The sequence below is a fragment of the Gopherus flavomarginatus genome, chromosome 7, assembly GCF_025201925.1.
Source record: "Gopherus flavomarginatus isolate rGopFla2 chromosome 7, rGopFla2.mat.asm, whole genome shotgun sequence".
In the NCBI taxonomy this organism is placed as follows: Eukaryota; Metazoa; Chordata; order Testudines; family Testudinidae; genus Gopherus; species Gopherus flavomarginatus.
Genome location: NC_066623.1, coordinates 52119353 through 52136312, shown reverse-complemented (window position 1 = coordinate 52136312; position 16960 = coordinate 52119353). Strand labels below are relative to the sequence as shown.

Below are 16960 nucleotides of genomic sequence, written 5' to 3'. Positions count from 1 at the left end.
GCCAAGCGCAGCCCTTCATCCACACTCCCTCTGCTGGACGGGCCGATTTCAGCTCAGGGGAGCGCAGGTGGGCTGTGTCCTGTCTGAGTGCACAGAGCGCCACAGCACCCCCTTCACCCAGGCCATTGGGAGAGCCCCCGCGCTTCGCAGGGGCCGTTCCAGCATCCTCCCCTGCCTCCCTGTCAAAGTTCAAACAACACACACTGGGGTGGGGGAGGTAACGAGCCAATGGGAAGAAAGCCGGAAAAAAGAGGCAACCAATGAGCTGCGACGTCGGTGCGCGGAGGCGGGGCCCAATGGGCGGGCTCCGAACGCGGACGTAGCGTGCCAACGTTCCAGGATTCCGCTGTGGGGGCAGGACGGGCGCACGTGGGGAGAGCCCCCGGTCTGGGCCCGCAGCGCGTCTGCCCGCCAGGGGGACTCGGAAGGCGGGCTAGGCCCGGTGGAACGTCCCCTTCCCCCGCCATGGCACTGCTGCCCCGCAGCGCGCGGGACTTCGGCTCGGCCCAGTACTGGGAGCGCTTCTTCCAGCAGCGCGGCCCGCGCGCCTTCGAGTGGTACGGCGGCTACCTGGAGCTGTGCGCGGCGCTGCACAAGTATGTGCGTCCCCGCGACAAGGTGAGTGAGAGGCGGCCGGGTTCGTCTCCGTTGGGTGGGGCCCGAGACCCGGGCCGAAGGGTAGAGCGCGTCCGCGACTTCTCCGATTCCTGTAGGGCACGGGGCATAGGTAGGGTCAGAAGCAGCCTAGGGAAGAGGGGGTGGGTGAAATCGCTGCCAGGTGGGGGCACTGCTGGATCGCACCGAGAGAGTGGGTGTCATGGGCTCGCTGGGAGGTTGCAGCTCCTGGGGGCGGAGGTGGTCCTGCCAAGGTCGGTCCTGGGTCCTGTGCCAATGTTTTTATTAGCCTCTTGGGTAACGCAGGGGAGGGCCTACTTGTAACGTTGGTGTCTGGCGCCAGGCAAACGGGGGTAGGGGCACGGGGCAGGCCAGGATTAGAATTCAGAACAACCTGAGTTTAACAGGATGGAAGTCAATAAAACACGTTTAAAGTGCTGCACTTTGGAAGGAAAAATCAAATGCACAGCTACAAAAAGGGAAATAACTAGCTGGGCAGTGCAGCTCTGGAAATGATCTGGGGTTGTAGTGGAATTGCAAATTGGATCTGATGCAGTTGCAAAAAAGATTAATGTTATTCTGGGGCATATCAGCAGAAGCAGTGCATGTAAGACACAGGATGTAACTGTCACACTCTGCTTGGCACTGGTGAGGTATCAACTGGAGTACTACGTCCAATTCTGGGTGCCACATTTTAAGAAAGATGTGGACAAACTGAAGAGAGTCTAGAGGAGAGCAACAAAAGTGATAAGTTTTGAAAACTTGACCTAAGAAGAAAGTTTTTTTTTAAAAATGGGCATGTTCAGGCTTGAGAAAAGAATGGGAGGGGGGAATCTTTACCATATTTGAGGACTATTATAAAGGAGACAGGGATCAGTTGTTCTTCATGTCCAGTTAAAGAATGACAACAAGTAATGACTTGATTTATAGCAAGAGAGGTTTAGGTTAGATATTAGGAAAGCTTTCTAACTTTAAGGGTAGTTAAGATCTGGAATCCCTGTCATTGGAGGTTTCTAAGAACAGGTTGCACAAACACCTGTCAGGGAGTATCTAGGTTTACTTGGTCCTGCCTCAGTGCAGGGGGCTGGACTTAATAACTTGTCAAAGTCCTTTCCAGCCCTACATTTTTATGATTCTGATTCTCTTAGGGCAGGCTCCATATGGATGCATGAAGAGGTATAGGCAGGGGCTGGGCTGGGCAGATCTCCTAGGTGCTGAGTACAGAAGATTTCTTTGATCCACAGGCCAGTGTCACAATTGGGTGGCTCAAAGCCTAAAACATATGCAAGATCCATCCCAGAACAGGAGACTCCCAAATGCTGCTTGCTTGGGTGGATGTGGATCTACGACGGCGGTGGGCAGATTACGGCCCACGGGACCGTTCTCCCCGGCCCCTGAGCTCCTGGCCCGTGAGGCTAGGCCCTGACCCCTTCCCTGCTGTTCCCCCTCCCTCACAGACTCAGCTCACTGCACCACCAGCTCAATGCTCGGGGCAGTGAGCTCCTGGGGCAGATAGGGGGCAGGGGCCGGGCCACGTCTGCCTGTTTGGGGAGTCACAGCTTCCCCTAACCAGCCCTCCATACAATTTCTGAAATCAGATGTAGCCCTAGGCCAAAAAGTTTGCCCGCCCCCGATCTACAAGTAGGGAAGCAGCTTGGCAGCCAATCCCATGGATCCTCAGCTTATCCGCTCCAGTATCTCTCCATAAGTTTGTTTTGCTTAGCGCTGAGCTAATGGCCCAGCCTGGTGTTGGGAGATGGTGACCAGTAGTTAAAACCAAGATCATGACCATTTGTGGTCATAAATGATTCCTCAGCACTTCTTAGAAGAAATGGGGTATGGCTCCCTTTATTCTGGCTAAAATCTAGCTCAGATAATCACATCTTGTCTCCCTGAATTCCATGTGCAGTTCAGGTTACATCCACTCGAGTTCACTGGTTGTTGTGCACTAGTCATCACATGGTGTCTTCCACCCTGGTGCAGCTATAGTGCAGTGGTGGGGAAGGGATTCCTGCGTGTGTTTTTAACAGGTACATGTCGAATGCCTCCTTTGCGTGTGGTGAATCCCTCTGTAGTACATTTATCACAAGATCCCCAAGTGTTGGTTAGTGAGCATTCATGGTGGATTTGTCTCCCAGAAAATCTGTTTTGTTGATCTACATGGTGTGTGTATGTGTGTTTTGGGATTGGTTGGGATAAACAGGACTGTGCTGTGTATCCACAGGGAAACTATTATCTCTTTAAATTTCTCAGGTTCTTGTAGTGGGTTGTGGCAACTCGGAACTGAGCGAGCAGATGTATGACGTGGGCTACCAGGACATTGTGAACGTAGACATCAGCGAGGTTGTGATAAATCAGATGAGGGAGCGGAATGCCCACAGGAGGCCGAAGATGAGCTACCTGCGAATGGACATGCTGCAGATGGATTTCCAGGATGCCCAGTTCCAGGTGGTATTGGACAAGGGCACCCTAGATGCTATCCTGGTTGATGAAGAGAAGGCCACCCTCCAAAGGGTGGACAGGATGTTTTCTGAGATTAGCCGGGTGCTGCAGGTTGGAGGCCGTTACCTGTGTGTCTCCTTGGCCCAGGCCCATGTAGTGAAGAAGGCGGTGGGCTACTTCTCCCAGGAAGGCTGGATGGTGCGTGTTCACCAGGTCTCAGGCAGTGCGGAGGGAGTGGCCAAGCAGCAGTTTGTTCTGCCCGTTTTTGTCTATGTCATGACCAAGTTCAAGAAGATCCCAGATTCGGTTCTTCAGATCCTTGAGATCTGCACTGAGGAGCAGGACAAGCCTGTGCGGGTGGAGAGCGCTGAGCAGCTGATCGAGGCAGTAAAGGAGAGGCAGCTGTATGCTCTGCTGCGCAGCCAGCTGAATAAAAACCCCAGCGCGAGCCACGTCTCCCTGGATCTGTGTGATGCAGATGCCAGGAAACCTCGGTACACTCTGCATGTGGTGGATAGCCCCTCAGTAAAAGCCTCCCGGAACAATCACTTCGCCATCTTCATCAGTAAGTTCAGCTCCTCTGAGAGGATATTTCTCTAGCTGAGATGTTCAAAATAGGGGTGAGATCCTGATCCCATTGAAGTCCATGGAAAAACTCCCATTGACTTCAGCAGGGGTCACCATTTCAAGTTAAGCTCTTAAGTCTCTGGTTAGGTATAATAAGATAGGCCTGATTTTCACCAGTGCCGGACACCCAACAACTCCCATTCATTTCCATGGCAGTTGCTGGGTGTTCAGCACTAGAGATTGTTAGAGATTTTCCAGCTGAACTTATTCTGCTGGCAAATGCCAAGTTGGTAGTATGAAATATTTCACCAAATCTATTACAGACTTGACGAAACTTTCATCAAAACACAGCCAGGTTCTCCCCCGCCCCCCTCAAAGTTCTGGGAGTGAGCAGCATTTCTCCAGCTCCCAGAGCTGGGGGCTAGTAGGGAGGCTCAGTGATTCTGCAGCAGCTAGGCTGAGATTTCCCAAGTGAGGGCGGTCAGGAAGCCAGAAACATTTCGTTTCAGGTCTCCTGAAATGGAATTTTTCTTTAAATTCGTTCCCATGAAAAGTTTTTACGTTTTTGACAGTTCATGCCAAAGTGGGATGAATTCCCTCCACCCCCACCCCAAAAATCCAAAATTTTTTGCAGAAAGATTCCCTTTTTTGGCCAGCTCTGCTGAGCACTTCTGAAAACCAAGTCAGTTATCAAAGATGCCTTTCAAGGCTCCTGAGCCCCTAAATTTAGACACCTCAGTTTTGAAAATCTTGGTCTCCAGGAGCAAAAGAATAAAACACATTCACTTGCCACGGTATTGTGTGTAGACAGAGCCCAGTCACTGACCAAAGAAGCAGTGCGGTGCTGTGGCCTGATATGAAGCCTTAATCTGACATAGGGGACTGATCATGAAAATGGGCAGTGGGACAGATCACATTTAACTGCCCCATTTTTCATCTCCCAAATGTGTCCATCGGTGTAATCTGAAGCACCTAGGCTTTATCGCATCAGTACTTGAGATAGTTGGATAGCCCCCTACATCAGCTCAGAGAGCAAATACACAATACAAGATACAGCTGTTAGCCAGTAGGATCTGATTCTGCCACCTTCCCAATGAGCTATTCCCAACCCCTATGAATAGACCCATTCAATTTTATTGAGGCTACTTATGGAGAAAGATACCAGCAGCTCAGAGTTCTGGTGGCAGAATCTGCCCTCTAGTAAATAGCAGATGCTGATAATGGAGCATTCATATGTGTTTGTTATTGACTTTCTCTGTGATGCTCAGTCCTGTTGTGGTAAATACCAGGTAAAATTTAAATAGACAAATTTGCTCTGTTTTAATATCATAAATGCACTCATTGCAGTTAGACATGCATCCAACAAGGAAAGGCTATTGTATTTATAGTGTGTACAAACTGCCAGCTTCCTTAGGATCATCAGGAGCTCGGAAGTAGCTCCTTTCTTGAATTTGAGAGCGCTCCACTATTTAAAAAAACAAAACCATTTGACTGAGATTTCAGTGTATGAAATCCAGGCCTCCTTAACAGAATGCAGAAACCTCTCCTCTTCTTAGCCACGCACAAAGCAAGTCAGACTGGTCAGTGCATTTGTAGTATTTCTTCAATTGCCTTCTTCCAATCTGTTACCAATAATGGAATTAATTTTTCACATTATTAAGGCAGATTTGTCAGCTAGACAATAATAGATGGCCTATTTGATTTTAATCCAGGGAGGCAACCTAGTCCAGCGCACCAGGCTGAGAGTTGGGATTCCTGGAGTTTGTTCCCATCTCTGACTCATTGTGGGACCAATTAACCACTCTGCATCTCAGCTGTCCCATTCATAAATATGGGGCAGATACTTGCTCCACTTTCCAAGTGCTTTGGAATCTACAAATGGATGCGATCCAGAGGAGTGCTAAGTCGTCTTGTTTCATTAGCACAGACTCTAGATACACAGTCCTGCAATGCGTTCAAGCCTTCGTATTATGAATGCGTTGGAGGAAGGGGCATCCAAAATTTATTCAATCTAGGGGTGTATTGGGGAAGCTGCCATAGGGCTGCATCTAATTTGTCAGATCTGGAGAAAGTTGCAGTTGTCGTTGTCTTCAGTATAACAGGAGCACGCTGTTTACCGGTTCCAGCTTGATTCAAGCAGCACAGACGTACTGTGTTCTGGAGATGTACTAGAGATGATGGCAGTTGCTTTGGCCGCTCCTGGCTAAAGGCTAAGATATATTGGTAGCACTGTACTTCTAGCACCATCTGTTTCTGCCACCGTGGTCTCTGCTCTCCTGACTGAGACCCCTTTCTTCAGTACCACAGGGCCGAGAGACCGAGTGGCTCTTCGGGACGGAGGCTGGTCGGAAGCAGCTGGCTGCCAGCGCAGGCTTCAGGCGGCTGATAACGGTGGCCCTGCACAGAGGTCAGCACTATGAAGGGATGGAAGGCATCCAGGCAGAGCTGTCGGGGAAGGTGATGGAGCTGGCGCCACCCAGCCTCCCATCCCAGCAGCAGGTAAGCGCTGTTCCCAACAGCTGTGCTCAGGCATCTCCTTGGGCAGAGGTGCAAACCCAGCCTGCACCCCACACTTCCATAGCCAGGCTCAAGCTCGTACTTCAGGGCCTCCTGCTGCTCTCTGTTGCCGTTGCATGTTCTCCTTTCAGCAGGAAGTGGGCTCCAATTGCAAAATTTGATCTGGTTCCAGTCAAGGGAGGAGTTCAACTCAGGGGCTTAGTTCAGCCCAGTATCTAGCTGCTGTTTTATTCTCCTCTCTGTCCCAGCTCCAGTCACTTCATTTCTTTAGGCTGTGATTTTTTGGATGCCTTAATTTGAGGGTCTCAACTTCAGATACCCCAACAGGGCCTGATTTTTAGAGGGAGGGCATCTCAAGTTGGGCACCCAAAACCACTCTCCCTGTTTGCAAATATTGGCCTGAATCTCTTCCGCCTTCCTGTTTCTTTCTGCAGCTATCTCCCCACCTTGCTGAGGATTGAACTCTTCAGCAACTGCCAAAATGTGTATTATTGCCGTGACTTGTTTCCTGCATCTCAGCTAATAACTAGATAAAGGTGGTGAAAAAAACTGGCCAAAGTACTATGCCACACAAACCTGTCCACTCTTCACGCTCCCCTGCTATCCTCAGCTTCCTACAGCAAATATCCTTTCAATTCCTAAGATGCATCTGGTTCAGCCTGGCTTCTTAAGAGGAGACGTAGAATGGTTTATTGTGCCTCTTTCAGTATTAGCAGGTCAAACAAGGATCTATCCTGGATCCAGTTCTATTCAGTGTCTTCATAAACGATTTAGATAATGGCATAGTAGACATACACTGACAAAATTTTTGGATGATACCCAAAGGGAGATTTATTTTGCAGGTGTTTTGGAGGACAGGATTAGAATTCAAAATGATCTTGACAAACTGGAGAAATGGTCTGAAATAAATAGGATGAAATTGAGTAAGGACAAAAGCAAAGTACTCCACTTGGAAGAAGAAATCAGTTGCACAAATACAAAATGGGAAATGACTGCCTAGGAAGGAGTACTGCCGGTTATAGTGAATCACAAACTCCATATGCATCAACAGTGTAACACTGTTGCTGATAAAGTGAACCTCATTTTGGGCTATGTTACTAAGAGTGTTGTAAGCAAGACACAAGAAGTATGTCAAACAGGCCATCTACGTAGAACCGACAAATCTGCCTTAATAATGTGAAAGATTAATTCTACCACTACTCAGCGATGAAAAGGCCTCATGTGGAGTGTTGTGTCCAGTTCTGGGCACCATACTTCGAGATAGGTGTGGACAAATTGGAGAAAGTCCAGAGAAGAGCAACAAAAATGATTAAAAGTCTAGAAAACATGATCTGAGAGGGAAGATTGAAAAAATGGGCATGTTTAGTCTGGAGAAGAGAAGACTGAGGAGGGAAATAAGTCTTCAAGTATGTAAAAGGTTGTTACAAAGAGGAGGGTGATAAATTGTTCTCCTTATCCACTGAGGACAGGACAAGGAGCAATGGGCTTAAAATGCAGCAAGAGAGATTTAGGTTAGACATTAGGAAAAGCTTCCTAACTGTCAGGGTAGTTAAGCACTGAAATAAATTACCTACAGACTTACCTACAGAGGTTGTGGAACCTCCATCTTTGGAGGTTTTAAGAACAGGTTGGACTAATACCTGTCAGGGATGGTCTAGATCAGGTGGGCAAACTACAGCCTGCAGGCTCCTCTTGCCCAGCCCCTGAGCGCCTGGCCTGTGAGGCTGCTCCCTCCGCCCTCCCCGCCTCTGTACCCCTCTCCTGCAGCCTCAGCTCACTGCACCGCCAACGCAATGCTCTGGGTGGCAGGGCTCTTGCAGAGCAGCGGCCTGACCCGATGCTCTGTGCTGCGCAGTGGCGTGGCTGGCTCCAGGTGGGCAGAATGACTGCCTGTCCTGGTGCGCTGGGCAGTGTGGCTGTAGCCCTGCCAGCCACCAGTACTCCAGGCAGCACGTGGATAGAGGGCAGGGGAGTTCGGGGTGGTGGTCAGGGGGCGGGGATGTGGATAGGGGTGAGGCGGTCAGAGGGCGGGGTATGGGGTTTGAATGGGGACAGTGGTCCAGGGGGAGCAGTCTGGAATGAGAGATGGGGTTGGATTGGGCAGCGGGGGGGCAGGCAGGGGCAGGGGTTGCAAGGCGGTCAGGGGACAGGGAGGGGTGGATGGAGCAGGAGTCCCTGGAGGGCCATTGGGGACGAGAAGCTGTGCGGGATCGGATAAGGGGCGGGGGCCAGGCCACGCTTGGCTGTTTGGGAAGGCACAGCCTCCCCTAACTGGCCCTCCATAAAATTTCAGAAACCCTCAGGCCAAAAAGTTTGCCTGCCTCTGGTCTAGATAATACTTAGTCCTGTCCTAGTGCAGGGGATTGGACTAGATGACCTCTCAAGGTCCCTTCTAGTTCTAGATTTCTATGACTCTGTGAAACTGTTCTTTTGGTCTACTGTTAAAGGCAAAAGTACAGGACATCAAGCAAAACTGGATTCTATAATCTGTCTTCCTTTCAAATTTCAGTAGTTGTGGAAAATCAGATTCAAATCCCCGGCAGATCTAGTTCCAGGTCTGGTTCTGAGGCAGTTGAAATTGTTCATGAGGTTTCTGTCCAAGACATTAGAATTCTCATGAGAACAACTGATTTCCTAAGAATCTTGCCAAATTGGACAACAATCTTAAAAGAGCAATTTGATTTTTTAAAATTTATTTTAGCATCACTGAAAATCAGACCAGATCCTTGCTTTGGCCTGAAAGCCAAGCTCTGAACCCATCAGAATCTGTATCCAAACAGCAGCCCCTTGGACCATCATATGGGGCCCTGTTGAGCCGGGATGCAATGCTGTTGGCTTGGTCTCCAATCAGCCTAGACAGGAATTGCAGTGGGAGTTTGCACAACACCGATTAGAGCATCAAACTGCCTTGTGTTCATGGCAGTCTTGTTCTGGTGCCATTTTCCTATTGCAGTCTCTGGGCTGGTAGCTCTTTCTCTGGTTCTTTCTGTAAAGCTCTCTGGTGTCTCCTGTGTGAGTTAGTTTCTCCTATTGCTTTTCTTTCTCCCCCAGGTGCCGTTTCTCTCTGTAGGGGGGGACATCGGGGTCCGTACCATTCAGCACCAGGATACCAGCGCCATGAGTGGGGAATACCTCATTGAGGACGTAAAAGGGGACAACATGTGCTATTTCCGGCGGCTCATCTTCCTCAACAACAGGAACGTGGTGCAGTCGGAAGCCAGGCTGCTGTCCAGTGCAGCCCCTAGAAGTGTGTAAACTTGGGCCTAGGAATTTGGGAAAGATTCTCAGGGCTTGGGCAGCACAGTAAAGGGCTGAGAAGAGTAGCAGTATACCCAGGAGCCGTTGGATGGCTCTGGGCAGCAGTAAGCAGGTTGGAAAGCAGTGGGAGCACATCATGAGAATAAATGGAACAACCACATTGGATGACATCTAGCTCATCCCAGGGGGCCACTGTGGAGAAGAAAGATTAGGGTGTATTGGTCAATCACAGGATGACTAAGCCATCACTGTGATGTGGCTGTGAAAAAGGCTAATGTAGTCCTAGGATGCATCAGGCAAGGTATTTCCAGTAGCGACAAGGAAGAACTAGTACCATTATACAAGACACTGGTGTGACCTCATGTGGAATACTGTGTGCAGTTCTGGTCTCCTATGTTTAAGAAACATGAATTCAAACTGGAACAGGTGCAGAGAAGGGCTGCTAGGATGATCAGAGGAATGGAGAATCTACCTTACAAGAGGAGACTCAGAGAGCTCAACCCCAAGGATATGCCCTGCTGTCCCCTGCGCATATCGGGTGTGCCAGCCCCTCTGCATGTTTGCCTGGGCATCTGGCTAATGTCTGTCCTGTGTTGTTCAGGCCAGAAGCAGCGGAAGAAGGACAAGAAGAAACAGAGGTCTGGTTCCACCGAGGCCCCCGCAACATCAGCTTGCCAGGCCATTGACAGGAGCTACCTCTGCTGTGAACACCATAAGGCCATGGTTGCAGGACTGGCTCTGCTGAGAAAGCCTGAGCTCCTACCAGGTGCGAGGCCCATGAGCTAAGAGAAGTGAACACTCCCACCACCACTGCCATAGGAGAGGGCAAGTCCCTAGTACAAGTCTTCCCTGCTCTTGTACCTGGTCTAGTCAACTCAATGCCAGGGACAGCTAAGGGGAGGGATGAGTGTTTCCATCAGTAACCAAATGGCAGGCCGGGCCCAGGGACTCCTCTCTGGCTTCCGCTGGTGCTAGTCCGTCTGGCCTCTCCCTATCCCAGAGGCATGAGTGAGTCTCTGGTGCTGTCTGGACATGTTGTGGATAGTGCTGTAGCCTCCCCCATCATGAAAGATGCTACAGCAACGGCACACCGTCATTTTGGTATGGAGTGGCTGCAGAGGCTAGTGCTTAGAGCAAGTGCCTTGGACTTTGGACTCCTGGTTTCTGTGCCTGGCGCTGACACAGAGTGCTTGTGGGTTGATGTCTGTGCCCCAGCTCCCCTGTCTGTAAAGCAGCAAGGACGACGGTTGCCCACGTCCTGCTGGAAGGGAGGGGAAGCTCTGCTAGCTCAAGCTCGCCAAGCACTTTGTAATCCTCCCGTGGCAGACCCTGGAGGAGCGCCAAGCACTATTGGTCAGAGGGAAGCTCCTTGGACTGGATTTCCAGTCTCATGGATAAGTAACTGGGGGATGTTAGGTTGGGGAAGTGCTTCTGGCTGGGCGGGGGAGACTGGGCGCTAGCCCTGGGGTCTCCTGGTGCTCTGGGTTAGGGCGCTTGCCGCCTGTCGCTACAGAGCTGGTTTAAAAGGCTGGCGAGGTCAGTAGGCGAAACGAGCAGCGTGGCTTCAGCATGTTCCTAGCAGGCGTCGTGTACGTCCCAGGCCCAGCACCCGTGCCCAGTCAGCCGTGGTTGCCTGGTGTTGCAAAGCCAGGGGAGTTTCAGGGCCTGCTAGGTTGCATTGTCTGAGCAGAGCAGAGGGTGGTGGTCTGGTGCCTGCTGCTGTCTGCCTGGCTCTATTGCTCGCTCACTATCCTGGGTTCTCCCTTACCTTCCCATTCAGCAGCTGATGGCCTGGTAGCCGGTGGACAGCCACAGCCTCCACAAAAGGCTGCTGCTGTCTCAGGATACCAAGAGCTGACCAAAGCAGCTCTACCCCCAGCCAGTGAGGCAGCGACATCAACGGGGACACCAAGGTGCTGGGCAGGAGTCCCTCCACTGCCCTGAACTTCCCTGACGTGTGCATCCCTGCTACACGGGTAGCTTCTGTAGGAGCCGAGCTGCTGGTGGCTTGAATTTCCCTGGACTGTCGCCCGCAGTTGATCACCTTCGTTCTCACCCTGAAACAGAGGGAAAAGGGGTGAGGGGCCTGGTTTCTGGACTCCACGGGGACCCCAGTGTGCAGCTGGAAGGCCAGATGTGAGCTGTGTTAAAATGAAAACTTCCCTCTGAAAGTTTTCTAGCTAAATCAACTCGAGAAGGAGAGGGAGCAGGTGGGCAGGAGATGGGTCCAGAGCAGCAGAGAGCGAACTGAACCCAGCTGCAGGAGGGAAGGGGTTAAAGATGTGTTTGGTTTAGATAGTGGGGACCCAAGGACTGCATAGAGGAAGAGGAAGCCGTCTCCGTGCCCAAGCTCTACCCCAGCGGGGACCCTGTTGCCTAGCCGAAGCCAGATGCAGTGGTGGGTGGAATGTGAGCATAGTGTTCTCCCACGCTGGCCTGGAGGGGGCAGCGTAGAGCACGGAGGGTTCAGGTTGCCACGGAGGTTAATTTCCCGGCTTGCTTCCCGCTTGCAGGAGCCCAGTTCTCGGTGCTGGTGATTGGGCTGGGCGGGGGCAGCCTGCCTCTCTTCATCCACGACTATTTCTGCCAGTCCCACGTTGAGGCTGTTGAAATCGACCCCTCCATGCTGGAAGTGGCTACCCGGTGGTTTGGCTTTTCACAAGGTGACAGGATGAAGGTTCACATCTCGGACGGTCTGGACTATGTGGCTGAGCTGGCAGCAGCAGCGGGTAATGGACAAGGGTCCCTGCAGACTGATGCGCCCCTGAGGACCCCCCCCATCCCACCTCCCCACTCTTGAATGTTGTGAGAGGATGGTATCAGTTCCACGCCTGTAGCTGCTAGCCAGGGTCACTGCAGAGCAGTGCTGAGCACTCCCTTTGCTTCTTGACCCTGAGCACTGAGCACAGCAAACCCAATGCCTATCTTTCAAGCTCCTTGTGGTTGTTTAGCCTTGTACCCCATAGGGATGGGGCAAGAGGATGGGGGGACTCACTGTTCCAGAGTTCCTACTAAGGCAGTGCCCAGGGGTGGTGAGAGGAGAGATGATGTGTTACCTCAGTGGACAACTCTGACTCCTACCGATCCCTTTCTTGTTGATTCCCCTTCTCCCCACCCAGTTGTGTCTTCTGCTGAGAGGTTCTCTTCCATTCTGAGCCACACCACCTCTCTCTCCTCTGCCCAGTTCCTCCACACTAGCCCATCACTGCTTTACCATCAGCCATTTAATTTTTATGTAACACACACGTGAGCTGAGGTGCCATTAGCAGGGTGTGGCAGGATAGCTGATTCTCTTCCACCTGCAGCCATTAGCATCATGCGCTATGACCTTTTCAGCTCTCCTAAGTTAAGCAGAGTCATCCTTTGCTGGTACGTGGATGGGAGACCTCCAAAGAGAACCCAAATGCTCGAGAAAGTGGTGGTGTTGCATTCTTTCCCCAGTCCCTACTGAATTAATGCCACAGCCTGGCGTTGGGGGGGTCACTGTGCTGCAGGAGGGCTCATCTTTCTGGCAAGATGTCAGACGGGTGGCGTGATCACTTGTGGTCATTGAAAGATCTCCTGGCCTAGTGCCAAATTCCAGTCTGGCTCCCTGTAGTTCCAATGTGACACAGTGTTCTTTGCTTCCTCTGTTAAGTGTTGAGCGGCTGCCACAACCACTCCAGAGGTGGCTGCATTTCTGTGGAAGGGGAGAAGACTCCTGCAAGTGTAATTCATAAAGCCTTGGATGGAAGCTGCTGTGCAAATGGCAGAAGAGTCTTTTAACCTTCCACCTTTTATCTCAGCCACTCGCCCAATGACTATGGCAGTGAGCAGTGCTTGGCTCATCCCACGCTATTGCTCTCTTGCTCTTTGGATGCTAACTGGGCTGTTCTCCTTCCGCAGCACCAGCCCAGTACGATGTTGTCATGTTCGATGTAGACAGCAAGGATCCCACGCTGGGGATGAGCTGCCCGCCCCCTGCCTTTGTGGAAACGTCTTTCCTGCAGAAGGTTAGAACCATCCTGGCACCGGAAGGTACGGAAAGCCTATCCGACAGCCTCGCACGTGCGCAGATGCCGTGCTGCGGCGCCTGCGTCCCAAATGGCTGTCTCCAGGTGTCAGCACCCTCTTAGAGTCTCTTCATGCAGGAAGAGAGCAAGCGTGACCCTAGCGGTGAAAGCTGGGAGCTGGGTGGCAGGATCCCTGGGTTCTGTGCCTGGAGCAGCCTCTGTGACTCTACTCCGCTCTTTAAAACAGAGCGAATAACGCCCATTTGACGGGAGGCTCAATGGTATAACGTTGATGAGGCAGATGGAGCCGCTCAATGGATGTACAGGGTGGTGTGGGTCAGATTGCAATGCCCTCCCCCAGGATAACTTGCACCATGCTCCATGAGCAGGCCTGCTGATACCAGTGGGTCTGCTCATGGAGGAAGGGGCAATGAGGGATGGCAGGCTGGCCCTCTTGTTCTCAGTGATTCACTGGCATTAGCGACAGCAACGGGATCCCTCTGCTAGAAACTGGATCCAGCTGCTAACTAGCTGCAGGCCCATGGCTGCTCTGCAGGGTCCTCTCTTCAACTGCTCTGTGTGCCAAGACTTTCACCCACTTGTCCTTCGGTGCTGGTGCTCTCAAGCTTTACCCAGACAAGGGCCGTGGCGCCGCCTTGCTGTTAATTCAGGAGTTGCACCAAATGGGCATAATGGAGCAGACTGAGGCTGCAAGCCTGGCTGTGCTGCTGTGAGACCATGGGTTCCAATATGCTTGGCTCCAGTTGGAGCTCAGCCTGCTGGGATCTGTAGTCCCCCAGCAGCGCCTCTATTGGTGGGGAGTAGGATGGGGCAGGTTGCCTCTGACCACTCCAGTTCCAAATGTGCCTGTGCTTTTGGGTCTCTTTTCCCTTGCTCCAGGCGTTTTTGTGCTCAATCTGGTGTGCCGAGACTCGCTGCTCAAAGACACAGTTCTGGCTTCCCTCAAGGAGGTATTCCCTCTGCTGTATGCCCGGAGGATCGAGGGAGAGGTCAACGAAATCCTGTTCTGCCAGCAGTACCCTGAGGGGAAGCTGGCTGCCCCGGAGCTCCTGGAGACAGCTAGGACTCTGGAGAGGACGCTGAGGAGGCCTGGCCAAGCGTGGGATAGCTCCTACGTTCTGTCGGACATGCTGAAGGCAGTGGAGATTGTGTGAGAGGAACGTTCTGCCTCGTCTGGGTTATCCACCTGTGCTCTCGGTTTGAAGAGAGGAGCTGAAGGCGGTTGTGCCGTCTGACTGGTAAACACTGCGAGTGAAGAGTGGTGCCCTCCAACACCTCACATACGCTCTCCTCCTGGCTGCTAGGGCCAGAATGGTGCATCTCAAGCAGCCTGTCCAAGGGGAGACGGGATCCTGAGAGGGAAAGCCTCCCTCTGGGGAAAAAGGGAGGCTGCCAGCCATAGTGAAAGGACTGAGGTGACCCCTGCACTCCCCAAAAGGGTCTCAAGGCAGCAGCCATTGGTGTGAGAAGTTCTGTTCCTTCTCCAAGTGGCTGTGAGCCAGCTGCTTAGGGGAGTGAGGCCTGGTCTAGCTCTACTCCTTTGGCTCCTTATTGCTGTGGAGGCCAGTCCCCTGGGCATCAGTGCTGGGTGTTTGCTGCGGGAGCCTATCCCACTTTGCTTTTAAAATAAAAGTCGTTTTCCTTGGCAGATGTAGAATTGGGGAAGCAGGGCCTTGGGTGTGGAGTGGGAGGCCAGCATGAAGGATGGGAGCATGAGGGCCGAAGCCGGTAGGCTGGGGAAAAGTGAGGAAGTCCATCTTACAACAGGGGGCTGCCTGGGTCTATCTCTGACCCCAAATTCCACCCGTCTCCTGTGTCTCTCCGCCTGACTCACCCATGTGCAGTCTTGTCACTAGCCCTGCCTGCCGTTTGGAGACACTCACCCCAGCTCTCCCTTCAGCTGCCCCACGCGCCGCACAATTTTCTCTGACCCTAGGTGAATAGGTGGGATCTGAGGAAGAGGTAGGCCCAGCTCTGAGCTCCTCAGGCCTGCATGGCTCTCTCACTGAAGTCAGAGGGAGTCCCTGCTCTGTAAGGACATTAGAATGGGGTCTTCGGTGGATCTGTTTGTACTGCCATGGCTGCAACCCCAAAGTGGTGGACATCTGATGTGTGTTTTAAAATGCTCTCAGCCAGCACTGGTATGTCCTCCTGTGTCTTCCGGGAAGAACATAAGCTTTTTGACAGTCTGAGGATCAGTGTCATACTGCAGCTACCTCTGGGCTAGAACGCAGCTAGGTTGAACAGTCCATAGCAACCTTAATGGTGTTTTGTATGATGAGACATGTAGGAGAACTCAGGGTGCTGAACTAGGCTGGCCCTAATGTAAACACGTGCCTTGTCACGTCAGCCCACGCTGGCTCTCCCTCCTAGTAACTGCACAGTGGTGGTCATTTGTCTGAGCACTCAGGGTTTTGTCTTTGCATCTCTCCTAAAACTTGGCCCTTCTTCCAGCACAGCAGCTGGCTCAGTGCAGCTGCGGCGGGAGGGATGTCACTGCTGAATGAGCACCATGCTTCCTGCTGCACCAGTGCTATGCCTGGGCATGTCTCCAACCAGGTGTGAAACAGACCCAGCACTGCTGGCCCTGGGAGATCTGCCCAGGTCAAAGTCTGAGGGGCTGGGGCTGCAGGCAGATGGGACTCAGAAGGGGAAATCATGTCCCTGTAGCCCTGAGAAACAGACACAACAAAACGAATTTCCCTTCGTACTAAAGACAAAACTCAAATACCACCAACCGGCCAGGCCCAGGAACCTGCAAGTCCTACCCCAGCATGCTGCACTGTGAGTCGGCTCTCTGGTCCACCTTAAGGCACCCCTCAGAAGGAGGTGGGTGCCTGATGAAGGACCTCCACGCTACAACTGCCCCCTAACCCCTGGACCCACATCAGCCCAGCACCCAGTTATTCCTCTGCGATTGCTGCTAGTGCCCTTGGCACTCACTTCCATGGCCTGCCAGCACCAATACTGCCTCCCCCTCAGGCTGTTCCTACCCATCCTAGGCCCAAGCCAGATGCAAGGTGTGATCGGTTAAGGACTTGGCACCAGCCCAAAGGCCATTTTGCATAGACCTCTCATAGACTCAGGTGCCATCCGCCACTTTTGCCCTCGGCCTTTGGAGCTTTCACCTCTGTGGGAAAGGAGGGTACCTAGCCACCAGCTCTGAGACTGACCCCCTCCGGGTTAATACTGTGTGTGGGGGAGGGGGTGTGTGCTGGCCTGACCCCTGCAGAAGTGGGGCAATGGCCTCTCCAGCAGAAGGGCTGGGCTTCAGGGAAGAAGTAGTGAACTCTTTTTGGGGGAACAGCTGATGGAAGTGGGGGCAGGGGAGGTCAGAAGTGTGCCGGGAGGGAACCAATGGGGGACTCCACTGCTGCTTGGCAGTGCTCCAGGAGAGTAGAGGCATCAGTGGGTGTTACGAGCTGGTAACTCTGATTGGATCCCCATATGCATAGCCAAGGCTTTGTGCTCACAGAGTCCTTGTGGCCACCTCCCTCCAGGAGCGAGAGTCAGCCAGTGTCAGGAAGAGGTGTCCAGGACTGAGTGAG

General features: G+C 52.3%; 1 protein-coding gene across 1 annotated transcript; it reads left to right on the top strand.

Annotated features, from left to right (window-relative positions):
* Nucleotides 1-333: 333 nt before the first annotated feature.
* On the top strand, nt 334-15057 carry METTL13 (methyltransferase 13, eEF1A lysine and N-terminal methyltransferase). Its single transcript, XM_050963143.1, has 8 exons — nt 334-618; nt 2869-3622; nt 5924-6123; nt 9193-9388; nt 10001-10165; nt 11913-12128; nt 13285-13416; nt 14292-15057. Exons 1-8 carry the CDS (start codon nt 466-468, stop codon nt 14564-14566), a joined length of 2091 nt encoding a protein of 696 aa, XP_050819100.1. The 5' UTR covers nt 334-465; the 3' UTR covers nt 14567-15057.
* The last annotated feature ends 1903 nt before the right edge of the window (nt 15058-16960 follow it).